We start from the raw sequence: 18533 nt of genomic DNA, 5'->3' as shown, positions 1-18533 counted from the left end.
TAGTGTAATTTACTCGGTTGAATTTTTCATTTGACTCTGAAAATATTGGTTATGGGAAAACATGACGAATAAATAGGTTTAGAAGTACTATTGTACCCCTGCTCCGGTTGTGTATTTCCCCGTTTAACCTTTTCCTCCCAATTATATGATTTTCACAACAGATATTACATACATGCTTACACACAGTATTTGTCTTCTCTCATCCACCGCCACCGCCACCACCACCGCCTCATCTTTTGCATGGAAAAGGTGTTCTCTTTTGCCTTCTCTATGTGATCGGCGGAGCGCCTAAAGGAGAAAAGACAAGGGCGAGTGCCGGATACCTGCACCGTTTCTCGGGGGCTGCCCCGGATATCTAGTTTCGTGTCTAGGGTTCTTTGTTATTGTTCCATTGGTATTTTTTGCTAATCATAGGGAAACGGGGACGGGAATTGGAGGGGCATGGCTCCAGGGCGCAAGCGTGGAGCGAAAGGGGTTAAGACGAAGAGCGAGTTGAGTTTGGGCGATCTCGTTTTGGCCAAGGTCAAGGGTTTTCCTGCTTGGCCTGCCAAGGTACATTCTTAATCACTTCAATTCTTTTCTGATTTCCTTTACATTCTTTCATCGCCCGCTTTCAATTGATTTTTCTATGTAGATTTCCTGCTCTTGAGAATTTTAGTTTCTTTGTGTGGAATGTGAATTACTTGGTTCGCTTTTGCTTGAGCTTATCACTTCATGGAGTTCAGTTGAGTTGCTAACTTTGATTGGGAAGTACTCCCTCAAGGCAGATTATAATTCTGATAATCTTGCACTTGTACCATCGACTATAATCATAAGAGGGGCCAAACAGATTTATTGGTGTTTTCCGTACCAGGTGTTGGTGCTTCGGGTAAAACATTATTTTCTAAACTGTCTGGTTTAAGGTCCTGCGGCAGTGGAGGCAAGTATAGGGTTAAAGAAGAAACTAAGCTAGTTATAAATGTGTTATCTCTATGCATTTGCATCCACTCCCGCAGGCACGTGTACGTCTTTGGCAGACATGAATGCCATAGCATAATTATCGTGTATGGTCCATGTATCTGCATGTCTCCAATTGTTGATCTTGCTTCTCTTCAGGGTTTTTGTTAGTCTCACTGTGCTGCCACTATGATGACACACTGCCAAATATCTGCCTATTCGTTGAAACTAAACGAACTTATTTTTCTCTTGATCTTATCTGTTGGGTTATTAGAATCCCGTGCCACGTGTTTTATTTTTCTGGTGTTTGTTTAGTTGTACATTAATTTACTAAAATTGGCTAATGGGTTATTCTGTCGTGGTTTTGTTTTGTCTGTCATGATCACATGTCAGTTGTTTGTTCATTGTGTAACCTTATGGCTTTAACCTCCAGATTAGCAGACCAGAAGACTGGGAGCGTGCGCCTGACCCTAAAAAGTACTTCGTCCAGTTCTTTGGGACATCAGAGATGTAAGCAACTTTCTTATGTCTTTCCTTTTAGTTGTTCAAATGCTGAAAGGACTCGACTCCCTGGGTGACTATGAAGATAAGGTTCTTTTGATGTTTGTAAGTGAACTTTCTCTGTGCTGGCAGCAATTGTTCATTGGGTTAGTTAGTGACAGTAAAATGAACTGCTGAAGACCAACTAACTATTCTTAGCTTCTAAATGACAAACTTGTGTTCTTTGCATCTCCATTATTCTTGAACATTTCAGAAGTATAGCAAGAGGGCATAGTTATTAATGGTGCGCCATGGCGCAAGGCGCGTGAGGCGCAAGCCCAGTGCCATTTTCAGAAAATGGCGTTGGGCTTTGTCATGGCGGCGGAAAGGCGCTTTCTGCGAGGCGCGCCTTCTGCAAGCGTCTGGGCGAACACCAGTTTTTTTCAAAGACGCGGTAGTGGCAGAGGGCAGCTACAGGGGCGGGGTACGCTTGCGAAGGCTGCGCCGCTCTAGGGTTCCGGCGACAATGCCGATCTGGGGCTTTGGTGGCGGCTACTGCGCAAAACTAGGGTTTCACACAAGGTGAAAAGAAAAAAAAAAAGAAAAAGGGAATAAATATTTAAAAGAAAGTTACAGAGAATGTAGGGTTTCTTTAAACCTTTTAACTTATTTTTTCTAAAAAAGTTACAGAATAATGTAAAAGAAAAATAAAAAAAAGAAACCGAAAAGAAGAGAAAAAGCCTTACTAGTTGTTTTACACATTTATTTTATAATATAATGATTAATATAATTTCTAATATTTATATTTAATTGTTTGTGTAATATTGAAGTTAAAAGATATATTTATATATGATTATATAATTTATTTATGCAAATTTGCGCCGTAATTTAAAAATGCGCGCGCTGCGCCATGGCTCCAGGGCACCTTTGCTCCTTGGTGCGCGGTGCGTCCTTAACAACTATACAAGAAGGGACCTTTAAATAAGCTGCAGGTTGTGACTGTGGCTTCCTTTACCTTTTTGGGGCTTCTATTTCTTCTAAGGATTTTCTGTGAGACTTTTGTATCCATGCTGTTCTAAACTTTGACTTGCATTGTTATTCTCTCTGCCTTTTCTTTTTATTTATGTAATGGTGGTGATAAGATTTAATATATGAAAGTTAAACAGACTAAATCAGTGTTTAACTTCTCTCCCACTATAAAAGATTCTAGATGGAGGATTGGATGGAGCCTGTCCAATAAGTACCAGTTTGATGTTTACAACAAACTCGGGTATCAATTGGAGCATTTCTAATAACTTGTGTCGAAATATTAGAGCATTTAGAGAAACTCATGTATAAGTTCGATCATGGCAAACTGGCAAAGTCAGGTATTAAAATGATTTTTACACGTGACTGTGGTGTCCCACCATTATTAACAAGGAAGCATAATTAGAATCTGACTACCTTGTATGGTAAAAAAAGCTCCTGACATTCGTGTTGTGGATACTGGATATTGATGAGGAAATAACACATTCTATGTTATCGATTTGTATGTTACATTATATTTTTTTTTTGTAACATTGGAAGCCTATATGACTTGCCTTCTAAAGATTCTTTTGGAAATAAAATGTCTCATAAGATTACTGAATATCCTGATTCTTTAAAGATCCATAGGAAATTATATATACCAAGTTAGAAATGAAAACTTGGGATGCTCGTTCAATTAATGATGATCTGAGGCCGGTTAGTAGTCTTCTACGTTATGTCTGATGGAAGAAAATGGAAGGTCATAGAAGTTTCCCTTTTTGCACTACATTTGCTTCAGATTTTCAATTCTGCATGAGGATGCCTTAATAAATGAGACAAATGTTCATTAATCTTGAAGATGATGGGATAATTTGATTTGCAACTACAAATGGTTTATGTTCATATATTCTTGGTATAATTCTGCTGAAGGCTTATCTTGTTCAGGACCGTAACTGAAGTATATACATTTATATACACATATAAATATGTATATATATGTTTTAGGAAATATGATAATCTGTCAATTCCGTCATCATTTGGCTTTTGATGAATGATCATATAAATACTATAAATACTTGCCAAATAAAAATTAAATGGGTTATGATAGACAAAACGAAATAGAATGAATTGGGATTGGAGATGGAAAAGAAACTTAACAAGTTAACTTTTTACGGTTGTCAATAAAATGGTGAGATGAGATGGAAGATGCTGAGAGGAGATTCAGTGCAATTGGAAAAGTAGGGATGAGAACTTTGTGAATTTTATATTAATAGATATGATTATTTTGTAAACCGTCACTCTTCTGTGATAAATTGTATTAATGAATGCTTAAGAGCGGGAAATGGATGCAATTCTGTGATATATGAATGTTTTGGATGCGTCATTTAGCCACTGATCTTTGTGTTTAACTATTGCTGGATATTTGGACCCTTTAGAGTTTAGAAACAATCCTAATGGTGAAGCGTCATATTATTTTAATTTACTTATAAGTAATCCAATAAGGAAATGGTAAAACAGCTAATGTTTGCTATAGTCATTAAGATTTTGTTAAGTTTTCTCTTGCTGACAGGTAAAACTGAATCAAATTTGTGCTGCAATCTTCTTGTTAGCCAAGTACTTGATCCATTGGCATTTATGTGTTCTGTAGTGTTGTGCCTTTTCTTGGATGTATCTACAAGTTATACTGTACATTTATTTAGAGAATTCTTATGCTTTATTTTTAAGGTTTTGGACCTTTTGTCATGTTCCATTAACTTTTTATTTAGAATATTTGGTCCTTGATCTTTTGCCTTTACCTTGCTTCTGAAAATGGGGGCGCTTCTTTACTTTTGCTTGATTTTCTTATTAGCCGTATAAGAACTGTTTTTCCTTGGATTTTTTGAAAGCATATTTTAAAATTTATATCTAGTTATATACAACTCTTGATATGTTGAAGTGTAATTCCCACCTACCACTTTTACCACCATTTCAGTAACTAGCATCAGGATATGACAATCAGAAGGTGGGTGCTGGTGGTGAATCATCTAAATGTGGGGCAACTTTTCCTAGTTCTTGCTAATATGATGTAATTACATGTGGTTTCCTTGATTAGTAATTTCATATATGAAGATGTTCCGTTGATAGGATGTGAGCTGCATATTTGAGCAATTCCCTTGGAAACATTACCTGTTTTTGTAAAAGGAATTGATATAAAGCTACTTCCTCTTATCTTGTTCTTGATGTGCTTTATTTGTATTTATTTCCATATTGGCTTGGATGTGACAGAAGAGTTTTTAATATTTTCTTTGACTTTTCTTCCCTTACAGAGCTTTTGTTGCTCCTGCGGATATTCAGGCATTCACCATTGAAGCAAAAAATAAATTGTCCGCTAGATGCCAGGGTAAGACAGTCAAATATTTTGCTCAAGCGGTGAAGGAAATTTGTGAAGAATTTGAAGAGTTGCAGCTCAGAAATTTAAATGGGGTGAGAGATAAAAGTGCACTGTCTCTTGCGTCTGAGGCACATTCTCTTGATCCTGTGGTAGATGAGGCCTCAGGGATTAATGGAAATGATGGAAGTGACAGGAAAGTATCAAACTGTAAGTTGGAGATCAAGGGGTCTACGGACGTGGGCGCTGCTTTAGAGCGGTGTTCACAAAGACAGGGTGAGGTGGAATGTCAAGATGTAAAGCCTTGCTTGTCAGATGACGTGAATCATAGTTTGTCTCCACATGTATCTTCAGAAAAGAGGAGCAAGCCCTATACAAATACTAGTGATCTAGTAATGGATTCAGTACCATTATCTAGCCCATCGCATGATTCCCTTGTTAATGAGGATGATTCTCATGATATCAAAGTGGCGGGTAGGTCTTCTGATGATGACCATAATAAATTGACAAATGGCCTTAAAACTAAGCTGGCAATTGGATCTAAGAAGAAACCTGCGGGTGCAATACGTAGGAATAGTGGCTTAGCTGTTCCTCATGATCGTACTGGAGAAATGATTCAAAGAAAATGTGTTTCTGGTGGCAGCATGAAGGTCTCATCTGCTGGTAATTCAAGATCAGGTTTAGATATTGGCAGTGAAAGGAAGGAAAAAAAGTTGCTGAAAGTTAAAAGGCGTTCTGAGACAGAAGATAATGGTCGAGAGGATGCTGAAGTAAGTTTTGAGGAGCATAATAAAGCTATCTCCAGGAAAAAGATAAAGGCCCAGCATGGCCGTGAAAAACAAAGGTTTCAGACAAATGAAGCCTCACCTCCAGGCAAAATGTCAAAATGTGCTGATACTGGAGATGGCGCTAGCATGATAAGAGCACGAATAAGCAAGAAAAGGGATTCTACTAGCCCTGATGTTCTTGATGACAAAATTACTGGTATAGAGTCTAAAAGGCTAACATCAGGTGGGAAGGCTGAGAATAGCCGACTCCTCAGGCTGCAGATGAGTACAAATGACCCCAAGTTTTCCAGTGATGAAGATGATCTACCCCCAATAAAGCGCCGGCGCCGAGTATCAGAAGCAATGTCTAGTTCTGCTTCAATTTCTGAAAATAGATTGGGAGGTTCCGCATCTCGGCAAAGTGATATGGTACTTCCTAACAAAGTCCGGTCCCCAGTTATGCAGTTACCAACAAAGAGGAGAGCTGTCCGCCTATTTGATGATGAGGATGATGAATCACCTAAAACCCCAATTCATGGAGGATTTACAAATAAGGTTTCTGTTATTCCACAGGTGTCAGATTCAAGAAAGAAGCCTGTAATGCATAGTGAAAGTTGTGTCTATGATCAAGGGGTCTCAAAAAATTCAGGACCAGTTGATGATGGGATAAAAGAACAGGTACAATCTGGTCATATGTCCAATAAAGTGTTATCCCCAGCAACTCAGCAAGATACAGAGAAGAGGACTAGAGAATTATCAGCTGCACATGTAATTCCTAGTCCACTGCAGGACACTGAGAAATTGCCCTCTATGGAGGCTAAACCAGTTCAAATTTCTCCTAAAAGGTCCCCTTATTCTATTGGTGGTACCAGGCTGTCAGCAGAAGTGCACAGCAAGCACTCCAGCAAGGCACCTGCTAATATTTCTCAGAAGAAAACTCCAGCGGGAGACAGCAGAAGTGCTTCAGCTTCTGATAGATCAACTTCATTTCTCGCTCAATCACTAGGTGACCGAAGCAAGCCAGCTTCTTCTGGAGATAAAAGTAAAGCTACTCCAAAGTCAGATTTACGGATCAATGACTCTGTTGTTGTAGTCGGGCCTCCAAATGAAAACCACACATCGTTTGGTGAAAGGTAATAAGAAGTTCTTGGTGTACTAAAGATTAGTAATTATGATTATTTTTGTTACTGTTGCTTATGTTTGAATTTGCCATTGCCCAGGCTGGATGGTGGTAAAGATGGCAAAACAAGTTTTCTGGTTAATTCGAAAATTCCTGACTCGGTCATGTCCATGAAACATCTTATTGCTGCTGCTCAGGCAAAAAAAAGACAAGCACACTTGCAGAACTCTCATGGAAATCCTCTGCTTCTTTCATTTCCTGATGCTGACATGTCTGCACGGAGCCCGAGCCCGCCCCCTGCTACACTAGCATATGAATCAAGCAACACAGTCCAACCTGGTGTACAAGGAATACATTCAACTTCTCCATGCGCTGATGTTCACCAATTTTCATCTATTAATCAACATGAGAATGAAGAACTTGAGGAGAGGAGGGTGAGTTCAGGCAATCTGGGTACTGGAAGTTCCCTAAGTGGGGGTACTGAGGCCGCTGTTGCTCGGGATGCTTTTGAAGGGATGATAGAGACACTGTCAAGGACGAAAGAGAGTATTGGTCGCGCAACTCGTCTTGCAATTGATTGTGCAAAGTATGGTATCGCCAATGAGGTAGGTAATAAGTGTGTAATATCTTCCTTCTATAGCTCTCCCAGTTTGATTAGTCCTGTCATAATGGATATTGTTCACAGATGTTGAATAGATGGCAAACCCTTGTGCATTTAGCCTTTATCAACTTTGTGAGGTTTATTATGTTGGATCATCATTACACTTGTTGTGAGGTTTATTATGTTGGATCATCATTACACTTGTTTGATGAGTGTATTTTCAAGGGAGGCTGAACACTTGTGTAAAGATTTGGTTAATACCATCTTTTCCGATTTTAAAGGTTTTGCCAAAAGCCAAAAAAAGTGATGAATTTAGATGCTGCACGAAATTCTACTATTGCATGAAAAGGTAGATCAAATTGGGGGTTAGTTCATATATGAAGAGCTAAGAAGATGACAAAATTGTAGCTTTGTCTAATATGTCGCGGGAAGTAAATAGAAATGCTGGCTTCATGTACAAAGCAATGCAGTTGCACTTTGCAGTACTGGGGTTTCTGAAATGCTTGCTGGAGATGGAAAAGGGCTCAAACCTTATATCATTTGACTGGAACAGGGAGATGTTATGGCTTCAAAAGATTTAGAAAACATACTCCGTTGCAAAGCAAGCTCTCTAAGAAGAGTTTTTGTGTAATATTAGCTGCCTGGATGTGAACTCAAGAGGATGAAGTAAGTGCTGTTGCTGAAACAAATAAGAAATAACAGGAGAGTTTGATAAAAGTAATTCCCATTGAATAAGATTCTTAGGATTCTTAAGAGCATCCAATTGCAAAGGAAGGCCTTCTTACAGAAGACCTTTTCTAAAATTTCAATTTGTCCGGTTTAACCTTTATCTTTGTTCCAAATTTAGCATTAGCACAAACTATTAGCAGACCTTAAGGAACATGAGTGGTTTGCTCACTTGCTTAGTCTATGCAACCATTGGTTAGTATGATACAGCTTACACTGGGCCAAGGTGCTTTGCAGTTGATATTATCTATGTTATAGCTTTTGTATCCGCATCATTTTCTTTGTTGAGTAAGGCATCTAATATGCTGTATGTTTTCTTGGAAAATTAAAATCTAAAACGCTCCATTTATGCAGGTTGTGGAGCTTCTCATCCAGAAGTTGGAAAATGAGCCAAGTTTACATCGCAGAGTGGACCTTTTTTTTCTAGTTGACTCGATAACCCAGTGCTCACATAGTCAGAGAGGTACAGAAAGTTTGATATTGTATTGCCACAATAAAATAACCTCTCTCACATTTACACACTGTTGCCCGCTGCACCCCTCAACTCTCTTTCCTCTTTATTGATAGATGTGAATGCTTGAAATCTAGATCATTAATGAGTTCTGGTAATGCTGTCTGATCATTCTAAAATATATACGCCAACTTAATTCTTCTGTTGCTGTCATCTTTCTTTTTCCCGCAAAAAAACATGAGATAAAAATCTGGCCCACCTTCTCCTTTTTACTGTTCCCATCCAATGGAGATTTTTTCTCATATTGTTGCTTTTTTTAATCTTCCTCAGGAATCGCAGGAGCCTCTTACATTCCTATTGTTCAAGCAGCATTGCCCCGTCTCATTGGAGCTGCTGCTCCTGCTGGTGCAGGTGCTCAAGAGAATCGCCGTCAGTGTCATAAGGTGACTATAATGTATGTAAATATGAGTCTTTAGAATTGGTGCAGAATTACTCACTTACTTTTCTTAGGTCTTGCGCCTGTGGCTTGAGAGGAAAATCTTGCCAGAATCTGTTCTTCGCCGTTACATGGGTGATATAGGAGTTGTAAATGATGATGCATCTGTTGGGTTGTCGCTGAGACGTCCTTCTAGAGCTGAGCGGGCTATTGATGATCCTATCAGAGAAATGGAGGGAATGGTTGTTGACGAATATGGAAGGTCTAGAGCTTACTATTTGTTCTCCTTCAGTAATTTTCTGTTTTCTATTCCGCCTTTCATCATTCTTTTAGCAGAATTTGGTCTTTCTAGCTCTCTCCATTTCACTTGCAATAGCACCAGGTGACCAGCAAACTAATAGAAATATGTGGTTGGTGAAAGTTTTGTGGTTGCTGGGCCTGTTCCATATTATTTTAACGGCTAAACTGCCTTCAGTAACTCAGTTACGAGATGATTTATAACAGAATTTTCACAACTTTCTATGGTTTTAGAGATTATGGGCTCCTCCCAGGAACAAACCACCAGAGTTTCCATAACACTAACAGAGACTGTGACTTCAAACAAAAAATTCAATAAGAAGTTCGATCGTCCTTTATGGGTAGAACTTGGAACTCAACTGTTGCCCTGGACTTTGGGAAGTAGATCTTGGTATTTATTTCATTTATCTATGACTTGGGTACTCGAGTGAGAAGTGAAGTAAATTTATAGCTTGATTACTCTCATATTTTCTGCTTGGATGCCCGTATAACTAAGAGTGCAATCAAATACTATGTGCGTTGTTCAACAAACCCTATATTATGTGGTTTGGATCAAGTTGGATGGTATGATTGTTGATCTACAGTTCAATCGCTAGTGATGTTATCTCCTTTTTGTTTGGCTGTGTAGCTACAAATGTTAGAATATTTTGCTGAATTTGGTTGTTTATTGTGCTTTTGAGTTGCTCTCTGGTGAGTGCTGTACTTCATTTACTTAAAGAATAATGGATTGCGTTTTATATTTGCGATGCTGCCATGTGATTACAATATATAATTCTTCATTGTTTAAGTACAATTTCCTATCCCTTTATCCGAGCTTATTCATCCATTGTGTTGACTCTGCTTCTACATTGAAATTAAAATTTCTCAAGACATAATAATTTATATCACATATATCTCTAAGTTTCTAGGAGTGAAGTGTATCGTAATGAGTCAGTGTGCATCTAGGTACTTTTTTCTTGATGGCTTCATAATCATCTTTGCTAGACCATCTTAATTCCACCATGCTGTCCTTGATCTAATGTTCATATATTTTCCTGTTCCGAATTGGTTACAGTAATGCTACGTTCCAGTTACCTGGATTGCTGTCAGCTCACGTGTTTGATGAAGAAGAGGAATATGAGGATAGTTTTCCCACAAAGTTATGCAAGGAAGATAATGATACATCACCTTCTGAACTTGCCCCTGCTACAAGCAGAGATCCTGAGAATCACAGTGTTACTCCAAGTGACAGACGACATTGCATTTTGGAGGATGTTGATGGTGAACTTGAAATGGAAGATGTTTCTGGGCACCAAAGGGACGAGAAACCACTGTTTACCAATGGTTCTTTTGGGCTTGGTGTGCTTGAGCCAAATTCAGATGGGATACTTGAATCAGCCCCTAATAACATGTCTGCTGAGTGGATGCCTTCGCCGGAGGGCTCTCCACCATTGCCACCTGGATCTCCGCCTGTAACTCCGCCTCTACCCACTTCGCCACCTCCATTGTCACCACCACTCCCACCACCACCCCCACCTCCTTCATCTCCACCACCACCGCCACCACCACCGCCACCGCCCCCATCACAGCATCATCTATTTTCTCGACCAGCTGTCTGTCCTCCTCCACCGCCTACTGGTCCTCCTCCGCAACCTGTTGGACCTCCGCCACAACCTGCTGCTCCACCACCCACTGGACCTAATCCCCAATCTGTTGGTCCTCCACCACCACCTGTTGGACCTAACCCACCACCTTTTGGTTCTACGCCGCCAGTTGGGCCTCCTCCACCATTGCCTTCCCAGCAATCATTTCCGGCTCAGCCTCCATTGATGTCTCAACATATGCATCCACTTCCATCTGCGATATCACATTCCCCACGATCAACTTATCCTCTACCTTCTTTACAGCATGAGATCGGCGCGACGGCCTCTGTAAGTCTTCTGGCTTTTCTGGTCTGTGCTTATCAGTTTATGTTGATACAGCATTGATTCATATAATTGTAAGCTCTTATATTTCCAGGGAAATCAGTGTTCCCATGTGGTTTCCAATGCTCGTGGGTCCCATATAGATGCATCTGCCAGAAATGAAGTGTTGACGCAGCAATCATCTTGCTTTCCCCCTTCTGGGGTTGGTATTGCACGAGAACATGTTGGCTATAATTCATCAAGGCATGGAGACTATAGACAAGGTGAGGCATATATGAATCCACAAGCTACACAACACAGGCCACCATTTGTACCTGGTCATGCACCTTTTGCACAAAGGCCTGTGCATCCCGAACACCTACCTCAACGTGCACCTAGTCATTTCTCCTATCCAAACTCCGTCCAGCAACATCAATATCCCCCTTACTCATTGCAAAACTTTTCGGATGGTCCCCGGCGATATGCTGCTAATGAACAAACGCAAATGCAAGTAAATGAGTTTAATGCGGATTGTCCGCGTGGTGGGTGGATACCAGGAGGGAGATCATGTTCCGGTCCACCTTATTCGAATGAAGGTGTGTACCATTGTTCTTTTTTTTAATCCAGGTAGATATTCATGCTGAAGAGTTGTTACCAGCCTTATATTAGTTTGTATGCTATAGTTAATGAATTTCAAAGTACTTTATGTATTCAGATGGCTGACATTGACATGCTTTTAGTATAATAACTTACCCAGTGAATCATAGGACATAGAGAATATATGAATTAGTGCAGTAATAGCCACGACTTTTAGGCAAGTATTCTAACATTTACCGAGGGCTTTTGCTTCTTTACGATACCTTTGATACGTGGAAGTATATTCACGTGTGAGCTACCGCTGTACATGCAGTGTCCAACTTCTGATATATTTCCTGGTTTAGTTGTTAACATTTGTATAGGAATTGCCGACTTAAATATATATGTCGTGAAGTAGGATGAAGCAGTTTGAGGTTTTGTTTTTCCATAAACTTCCCTGCATTTTATTGCCTGTTGCATAGTTGTGCTGTTTCCGCTTAATTTGTGCCAATTTGCTCATGCTTGGTATGCGTAGCATCAACCTTAAGAGTGAAAACACACCCTTAGATAGCAGATTGTTAATACAAATTACAATGCCTGAAGAATGTATTTCAATTTGGCTTCTGTCTATTATTTTAGATTGGTTAGTACCAGGAGAACTGAAACTCTGTTTTTGAGTGCCAAACTGATGCGGAAATATAGTGGATAGTTGGTGCTCGTCTTTCCCGAGGACCAAATTGATTTGTAACTATAATGCTTGAAGATTGTATTTCAGTTTAGTTTTTCTTTGTAATTTTTGATGGTAAGTACCAGAAAATTCACACCAGGTCTGAAAACTTGATTCAGGGTTGACTGTTGTCTTGCCTTTGTAGGATTGAAACTTTAAGCTTTTAGACGCACTTTGAACACACATTCTGAGTGTATGTGATGCTATATTTTGCAAAAGGGAAAAAATATATATTTGCTTGGAAACATTGTTTTGAAGAAAATGGACTCTAAGATTTACCTTTCCTATAAATTTTATTTCCTGCAAAAATGTACCTAGTGATTTCCCTGCTCTACCAGTTGTGCATTTTCTCGGCAATACACGAGGCTATCTGAGAATTTTTCCTAGGATGCGGGTCAAAGTAATAGTAATATTTAACTACAAGTGAATGAGTTGTTGATATGTATTTTAAAATGGTCTCGAAGAAGCGGTTTTAAAAATTAGAATTACAATACCCGAAAAGAGAGTGATGATGATGGATTTTTTTCTTTCCTTCTCTTTTTGTTTTTTGCCCTCCTGGCATTTCGGGTTTTCCTGTGGGTTTAACACTTCTCTTTCTCTTTTATTCTATGGAAATTTCAGTATTCTCCTTATTGTAGACATCTGAATGAATATATTTTTCTGTTCATACTTTTCCTGGTGTTCTAACTCAATTGGTGATCATTGCCTTTGATCTTGAAGCTGACCCTACAACAACTGGAACTTTAGTGAGTCAACGTATTTTCATGAGTATTTATAGTGTTATCTATTTGAAGGTTATTTTGGACCTCCTCGTGAAAGACCTCCTGCAAGTGTTGTTAATTTGCAGCCCTCTGCCCCAAATAATCTGCCTTCTGCTGCTCAAATCCCAGGTAATCTTTCTGGTATAGAATGCTTGTTATAGCGTGAGTTCCATTACCACTAGTGCTGCAACTCATGTTAATTCAACTTGGTATTCTGTCTGTTACAGTTCATGGTGTTCCTATGATTCCCTGCAGACCAGACATGCCTTCTGGCAATTGGAGACCAGCATAGAGTTATTATGAGAGGTCCATGGTCGGTTTCTTTTATTCTATCTTTCTTTTACACTATCTATGTGGGCAAACTCGTCATCTCTGCTTTTGTGAAAAAAATAATTCATAATGTAATTGAAATTTCTTTTTGTAAGATAGTAACTAGATTACTTGTTTGACAAAAAGATCTGGTGCAAAAAACACTGGGAGAGTGACAATATGCTGTCCGTTGCATAAACAAGCTCTTATTTGAAACCGATTATGCCGAACTTCATATATTCTTTCATAGGTGGGATCTGTAGAAAATAAAGAAAGTGATAATCAAATTTGATTGAATTGTAGAAAACACAGAGATGAATCAGGGTGCTTATATGCTCATCAACTTGTAGTGAATGATCAGGAGAGTTATGTTATTCGTTTATCAAGGGAAAAGTTTGAGTCTCGTGGAAAGATTTGGGTCTAATGAGCAGGAAAAAGACAGTTGGATTTTGGCATGAACTTCATAGGGATTAGCACTTACCATCCAATTGTCATCTACTTGTTAGCTACATCCAGTTTGGATGCAATCTGTGGGGAATAATTTTTGAAATTATGATTTGTTTAAACAGAGTTGCTTTTTCTTGTAACTATCCCCAAAGTCACAAATATCTTTCTATGAAGGCTGGAAGATAAACTGGAATGCGGTCGAGTTTTTTCCGCCTTATTTGTATGCCAATGAAACCTGCTCAGGAAGCAACGCCCTTTTCAAACAACAATTACCTTATTGTTTTCGAACAATTTCACACCACTTTTTATGATAAAAAACCTATAGTTATATACATGCACATATACAATTATTTTTCATCTGCTTTTAGGTTTCTTATTCTACTTCAGCATAGATAACCAGGTTAATGTTTTACTGTTAGACAGACTGTTGGCGTTCTTGTTTCTCATGCTGGATGGTTAATTCTTGCTCATCTTTCAAGTGTTTATGGTTGTAGGTGTGCGAGGAGTTGGGTGCAAATAGTGCTCCAAGAGAAATATTGTTTTAGATCAGAATGGAATTAAATTGGTGGGAAGTTCTGCAGACGCTTTGCAGGATTGTATATTAGAAATTGCCCTGACAAATGCCTTCCTGGGCGCATACTAAGTGTAAGCCCTCTTTGCTTATTATACCAATGCTTGTAATTATACCGTATATCTCATAAACCAGAATTAGTGAGGACTACAGTTTAAAGCATTGCTAATACTAGCTTTCTTTTTGACTACTGCATTTTTAATTCTTCAAGCCGCCTCGATAGTACATGTTTACCTTTTTAGTGTACTCGTGCTGCCAAGTAAAGAGCATGTTGAAACATTTACTATGTAAATTTTGTCCCTGTTAGTTATAACATACAGTTACGAGATATGTTATAAATTTTGCTTTACTGAGATTAGTACTTGACTCATGCTCTCCAGCGGCACTAAGTGCATCATTTTGTTTCTGATCTCCATTTCTTCTGAATGCTGTACGCTTGATTCGTGAAGGCTGTGAGTTATTTGTTTTTGCATAAATGTACTGTGTACTTGTCTCGACGGTGCATTCAAATTCAGGTCATATCTATAATATTACTAAATAATTGCATGCAGTCCGTTGAAATAAATTTAGAAAATATTCCTTTCTGTTTTTTCTTTTCTAAACACTTTATCGTATCTACTCTGTCTAAGCGTCTACCATTATCAACAGTAAAACGTTGCACATAATACACGTAGCAAATGCACTCTCCTGGATAATTTATGCTTTTGGGAAATTAAATTGCTGATCACGTAGTGTTATCTTTATCTTGGTGGAGGAGAAATTTTGATGCCTACTTGTACGCAATTTTTACACGTAGACTGAGTTCCGTGATAACTTTTGACATAGTGAATTTTTTAGCTCACAAATTGCCTAGACTATGCCGCTAACTTCTAACCCTTTGGGGAAGTGTAGTGTTACGACAGATTGACCTTTGCTTTTATTTATCTAGCTAAAGTAAGTAGTACTGGTCCACATTCTGGGATTGACTGAACCTGATTGATCTTGACTCCGACCCAGACCCATACTCAACCCAAGAATCAGATTGCACCGTCAATTTTTAAGTATTCAATGCTAATTATTCAGCAAAATTTTGAACAAGTGTGGAATTAAAGGGGCATGACCAGTCAAGAATGAACTTTTTTGTGTATGTGAACCGTTTAACCTGGTCCCTAGTACCCAAAATGCGTCTCAGATGTAGCTGTGTCTTCTGGATTTTGATTAGAAATTAGTAACAACTTGTGAGACAGATACGAGCATGTTCTGTGTACGGTGTATCAATAGATTGTGGTAAGGTATGTAGTTTTGGAGGCAGTTATTTGCTCTCTAATATATTCTCGTGCTTGGTATGATCTGAAATTTTCTTCTCTTATTTAATGTTCTCTCTCTCCTTTCTTCTCTGCAATTTGTTTAATTTCGTGACTTTTGTTTAAATATTGCTATTGTTTCTCCTCTCTTATTTATTCGGAAAGCTATTCATCAGTTTCTCTTTGGCATACGCCTAGAGTTAGGCATACCCACTGTTTGCACGAAAGAGGGTTTGCTATACAAGTTCGAGTTTGGAATATTGTTTTGTATGGTCTCAATAAATATTGTTATTATTGTTTAAATATTTACTTTGACAAAATTCATACCCGCATTTTAAATTTTAGAGTAAATTATATTGACACTGTAGATTGCAGAAACACTATGTATGTAGAATTACTCTCACACCGCTTATCAAATGCCCTTGCTTTTATCTTTAGCGTGTTTATAATAGGGTGTCAACGTTAGTTTAAGATAGTAAAAAAGGGTGTACGGGGTAATATGTTCAGTCTTACTACTCAACGTTAAACACATAAATTTATAGTAATCTATAAATAGTTCAACCTGAGCTTCGCTTGAGAATTATTCGTAAAGGTTCTTTGTAATGGGTATAACAAATAACGACACAAACAACGATGACCTTTATTTGTCGGTCCTTCAATTCATAGATAATGCATGAAATTTAAAAATACGAACATATACAATTTATATCAATAGTTGAGTCATAAATACACCTCTTAAAGTAAATAATATATTTGCAATATAGGTTTTACTAGTTTTACAATCCAGTTAGAAGTTTGACTACATGAAATATGCATTAATATTGTAGTTTGATGGTCAATCTTTTCCCAAGTGCTGTAAAGACTGGCTAGATAGCAAGAAAACAGTCATTTGTGATAGCGAGGAATCGTTTACGCAAGTGTATAAAAAAGGTTCGGTGGTGGGACTATCATCTGCGAGGAGTTTCTCTGAGTAGATTTTGAGAAATAGATCCCGATCCGATGCAGTTAGGTAAAGGTAGATTGGTTGACATGCATAGGAAGTGGACAGAAAGGCTTATCTGCAACAAAATCATCCATACAATCAACCGAAGTTCGCAAAAATACTTGCCTCCCTCCTGCGCAAGCTTCTCTGCTCAGCTTGTGTAGTTGCACCTTTGAACATCTCGGGTTGTAGGATGAGATTCGATTCATTCTCAATTAAGAATTCAGAATAAAGGGCTCACTTTGACAATTAAAAGTAGGGGACCTGTTCCACGAGTATTTCGAATACTAGAGCATCATAAAATTATTTCTAAAATAGATAAAAGTATTCATTATGTAACTTAAAAATAACATGAATTGTGGCGGGGTTGGGCTTTGGGTTTGTAATTCATAATGTATCCTTATTCGCTGAAAGAGTGGTAGATCATAAAAATTGCATGAATCTTTTCTTTAACGATTGGAGGTGCATTAAGGAGGTCCCTCCAGTTATGGGGAGAGTGTAAAAAGATAATGACTGATTTTAAATTATGAAATACATTTTACTCTTGTTGGAAAATTGCATATTACAAAGTTACATTTGAATCTTGTTTTTTGAGGTGTTTCACATTTTATGTAAACTGGCTTACAGTAAAGCAAATGCTAATTTTATAAGAAAATAATTAGAATTGCTTAGAAATTAATTAATAGATGTCACATTAAAATTTTAAAGCAAAAGCAAATCATATTCAAAACCTCATTGTATAATAATTACGAACTCTCCTGAACTTAGATTTAATTACTTAAATACTCCTTATAAAGCATATGATTGTCAAGTTGAGACCAAACTTGGTTATTCTAAAAATATTTAGTACTGACGCCGTTAAAGATCTTTACCAATTTATCATAATGGGGGTATTTTAAAGACATATTTAATGGGTATTGAATGGTGTAATTGTATGTTTGCTGATTTTAAAATGTTAGTGTATTTGTTTTTCAGAAAAGACATTTAATTTATAAAAGTATAGTTGTCTTTGTAACTAAATCTAATCTCAAAGGATGTCTATGTAATTTACCCAAATTCACCGTAATCGTTTTTCACATATATACAATCAATGAAATACAGGATTTAATTATTGTATGAGTTACCATTTTGATTTAATAAATCTATATCTATATCTATATTTATACTGTATATCAAAGTATGAAATTTTATGTTTTCTTTCCATTGTGAAAAGAAATCTACACCTTAAGTAATCTTTTTAATAATAAATAAAAATTAATTATAAAAGAATAAATTCTATCAGAAGAAAACTATTTAAGACTTCTAAATCCCAATACATCTAAAATAATTGGGCAACGATAAATATATTTCACTAAAATAAATAAATAGGCACATAATATACGTTATTAATTTGTTGGAAGTTATTTTCAGATCTATCTATATCTATACTATATATAAAAGTATGAATATTTCATTTGTTTATTTTTATTATGAAAAGACATCTATACACCTTAACTAAGTTATCATTTTAATAATAAATAAAAAGTAGTTATAAAAGAATAAAATTCTATCAAAAGAACACTATTTGAGAGTCATAATATATATTTAAATTACTTGGACAACGATAAACATTCAACTAAAAAAATTATAAATAGACAAATAATATTTCTATGTTTAAAAGTATTAATTTACTAGGGCAAAGTTAAAATTAAAATAGCGTCGGAATAATATATAAATAATAGACATTCATATCCATGCTTAAGTAATCTTTTCAATAATAAATTGAAACTAATTATAAAAGAGTAAGATTCTATTTAAGAGTCCAATA

At 37.4% G+C, this 18533-nt stretch overlaps 1 protein-coding gene across 2 annotated transcripts; it reads left to right on the top strand.

The window, feature by feature from the left end:
- The first annotated feature begins 149 nt into the window (after positions 1-149).
- Positions 150-14819, top strand: LOC105159790 (ENHANCER OF AG-4 protein 2). 2 transcript variants are annotated; one of them, XM_011076979.3, is made up of 12 exons: positions 150-552; positions 1370-1446; positions 4728-6689; positions 6777-7281; positions 8358-8466; positions 8785-8897; positions 8965-9152; positions 10242-11097; positions 11186-11666; positions 13168-13263; positions 13362-13440; positions 14385-14819. In XM_011076979.3, the coding sequence occupies exons 1-11, from the start codon at positions 442-444 to the stop codon at positions 13424-13426; spliced, it is 4563 nt and encodes a 1520-aa protein (XP_011075281.2). In that variant the 5' UTR covers positions 150-441; the 3' UTR covers positions 13427-13440; positions 14385-14819. The 2 variants fall into 2 exon arrangements, with proteins under 2 accessions (XP_011075281.2, XP_011075280.2); XM_011076978.3 differs by having other exon boundaries at positions 13362-13447.
- The last annotated feature ends 3714 nt before the right edge of the window (positions 14820-18533 follow it).

Source organism: Sesamum indicum, linkage group LG4, assembly GCF_026168435.1.
Source record: "Sesamum indicum cultivar Baizhima isolate 11 linkage group LG4, ASM2616843v1, whole genome shotgun sequence".
In the NCBI taxonomy this organism is placed as follows: domain Eukaryota; kingdom Viridiplantae; phylum Streptophyta; class Magnoliopsida; order Lamiales; family Pedaliaceae; genus Sesamum; species Sesamum indicum.
Note: the sequence above shows the minus strand (reverse complement) of the source record. Positions and strands in the feature narration are given on the sequence as shown.

What these genes read in the sequence shown, in the direction of transcription:
- LOC105159790 (XM_011076979.3), top strand. Translation starts at nt 442, where the DNA reads ATGGCTCCAGGGCGCAAGCGTGGAGCGAAAGGGGTTAAGACGAAGAGC. An exon ending in ATCGCCGTCAGTGTCATAAG is followed by an intron (nt 8,898 to 8,964) that starts GTGACTATAATG and finishes TACTTTTCTTAG; the next exon opens with GTCTTGCGCCTGTGGCTTGA. An exon ending in TTCTGCTGCTCAAATCCCAG is followed by an intron (nt 13,264 to 13,361) that starts GTAATCTTTCTG and finishes TGTCTGTTACAG; the next exon opens with TTCATGGTGTTCCTATGATT.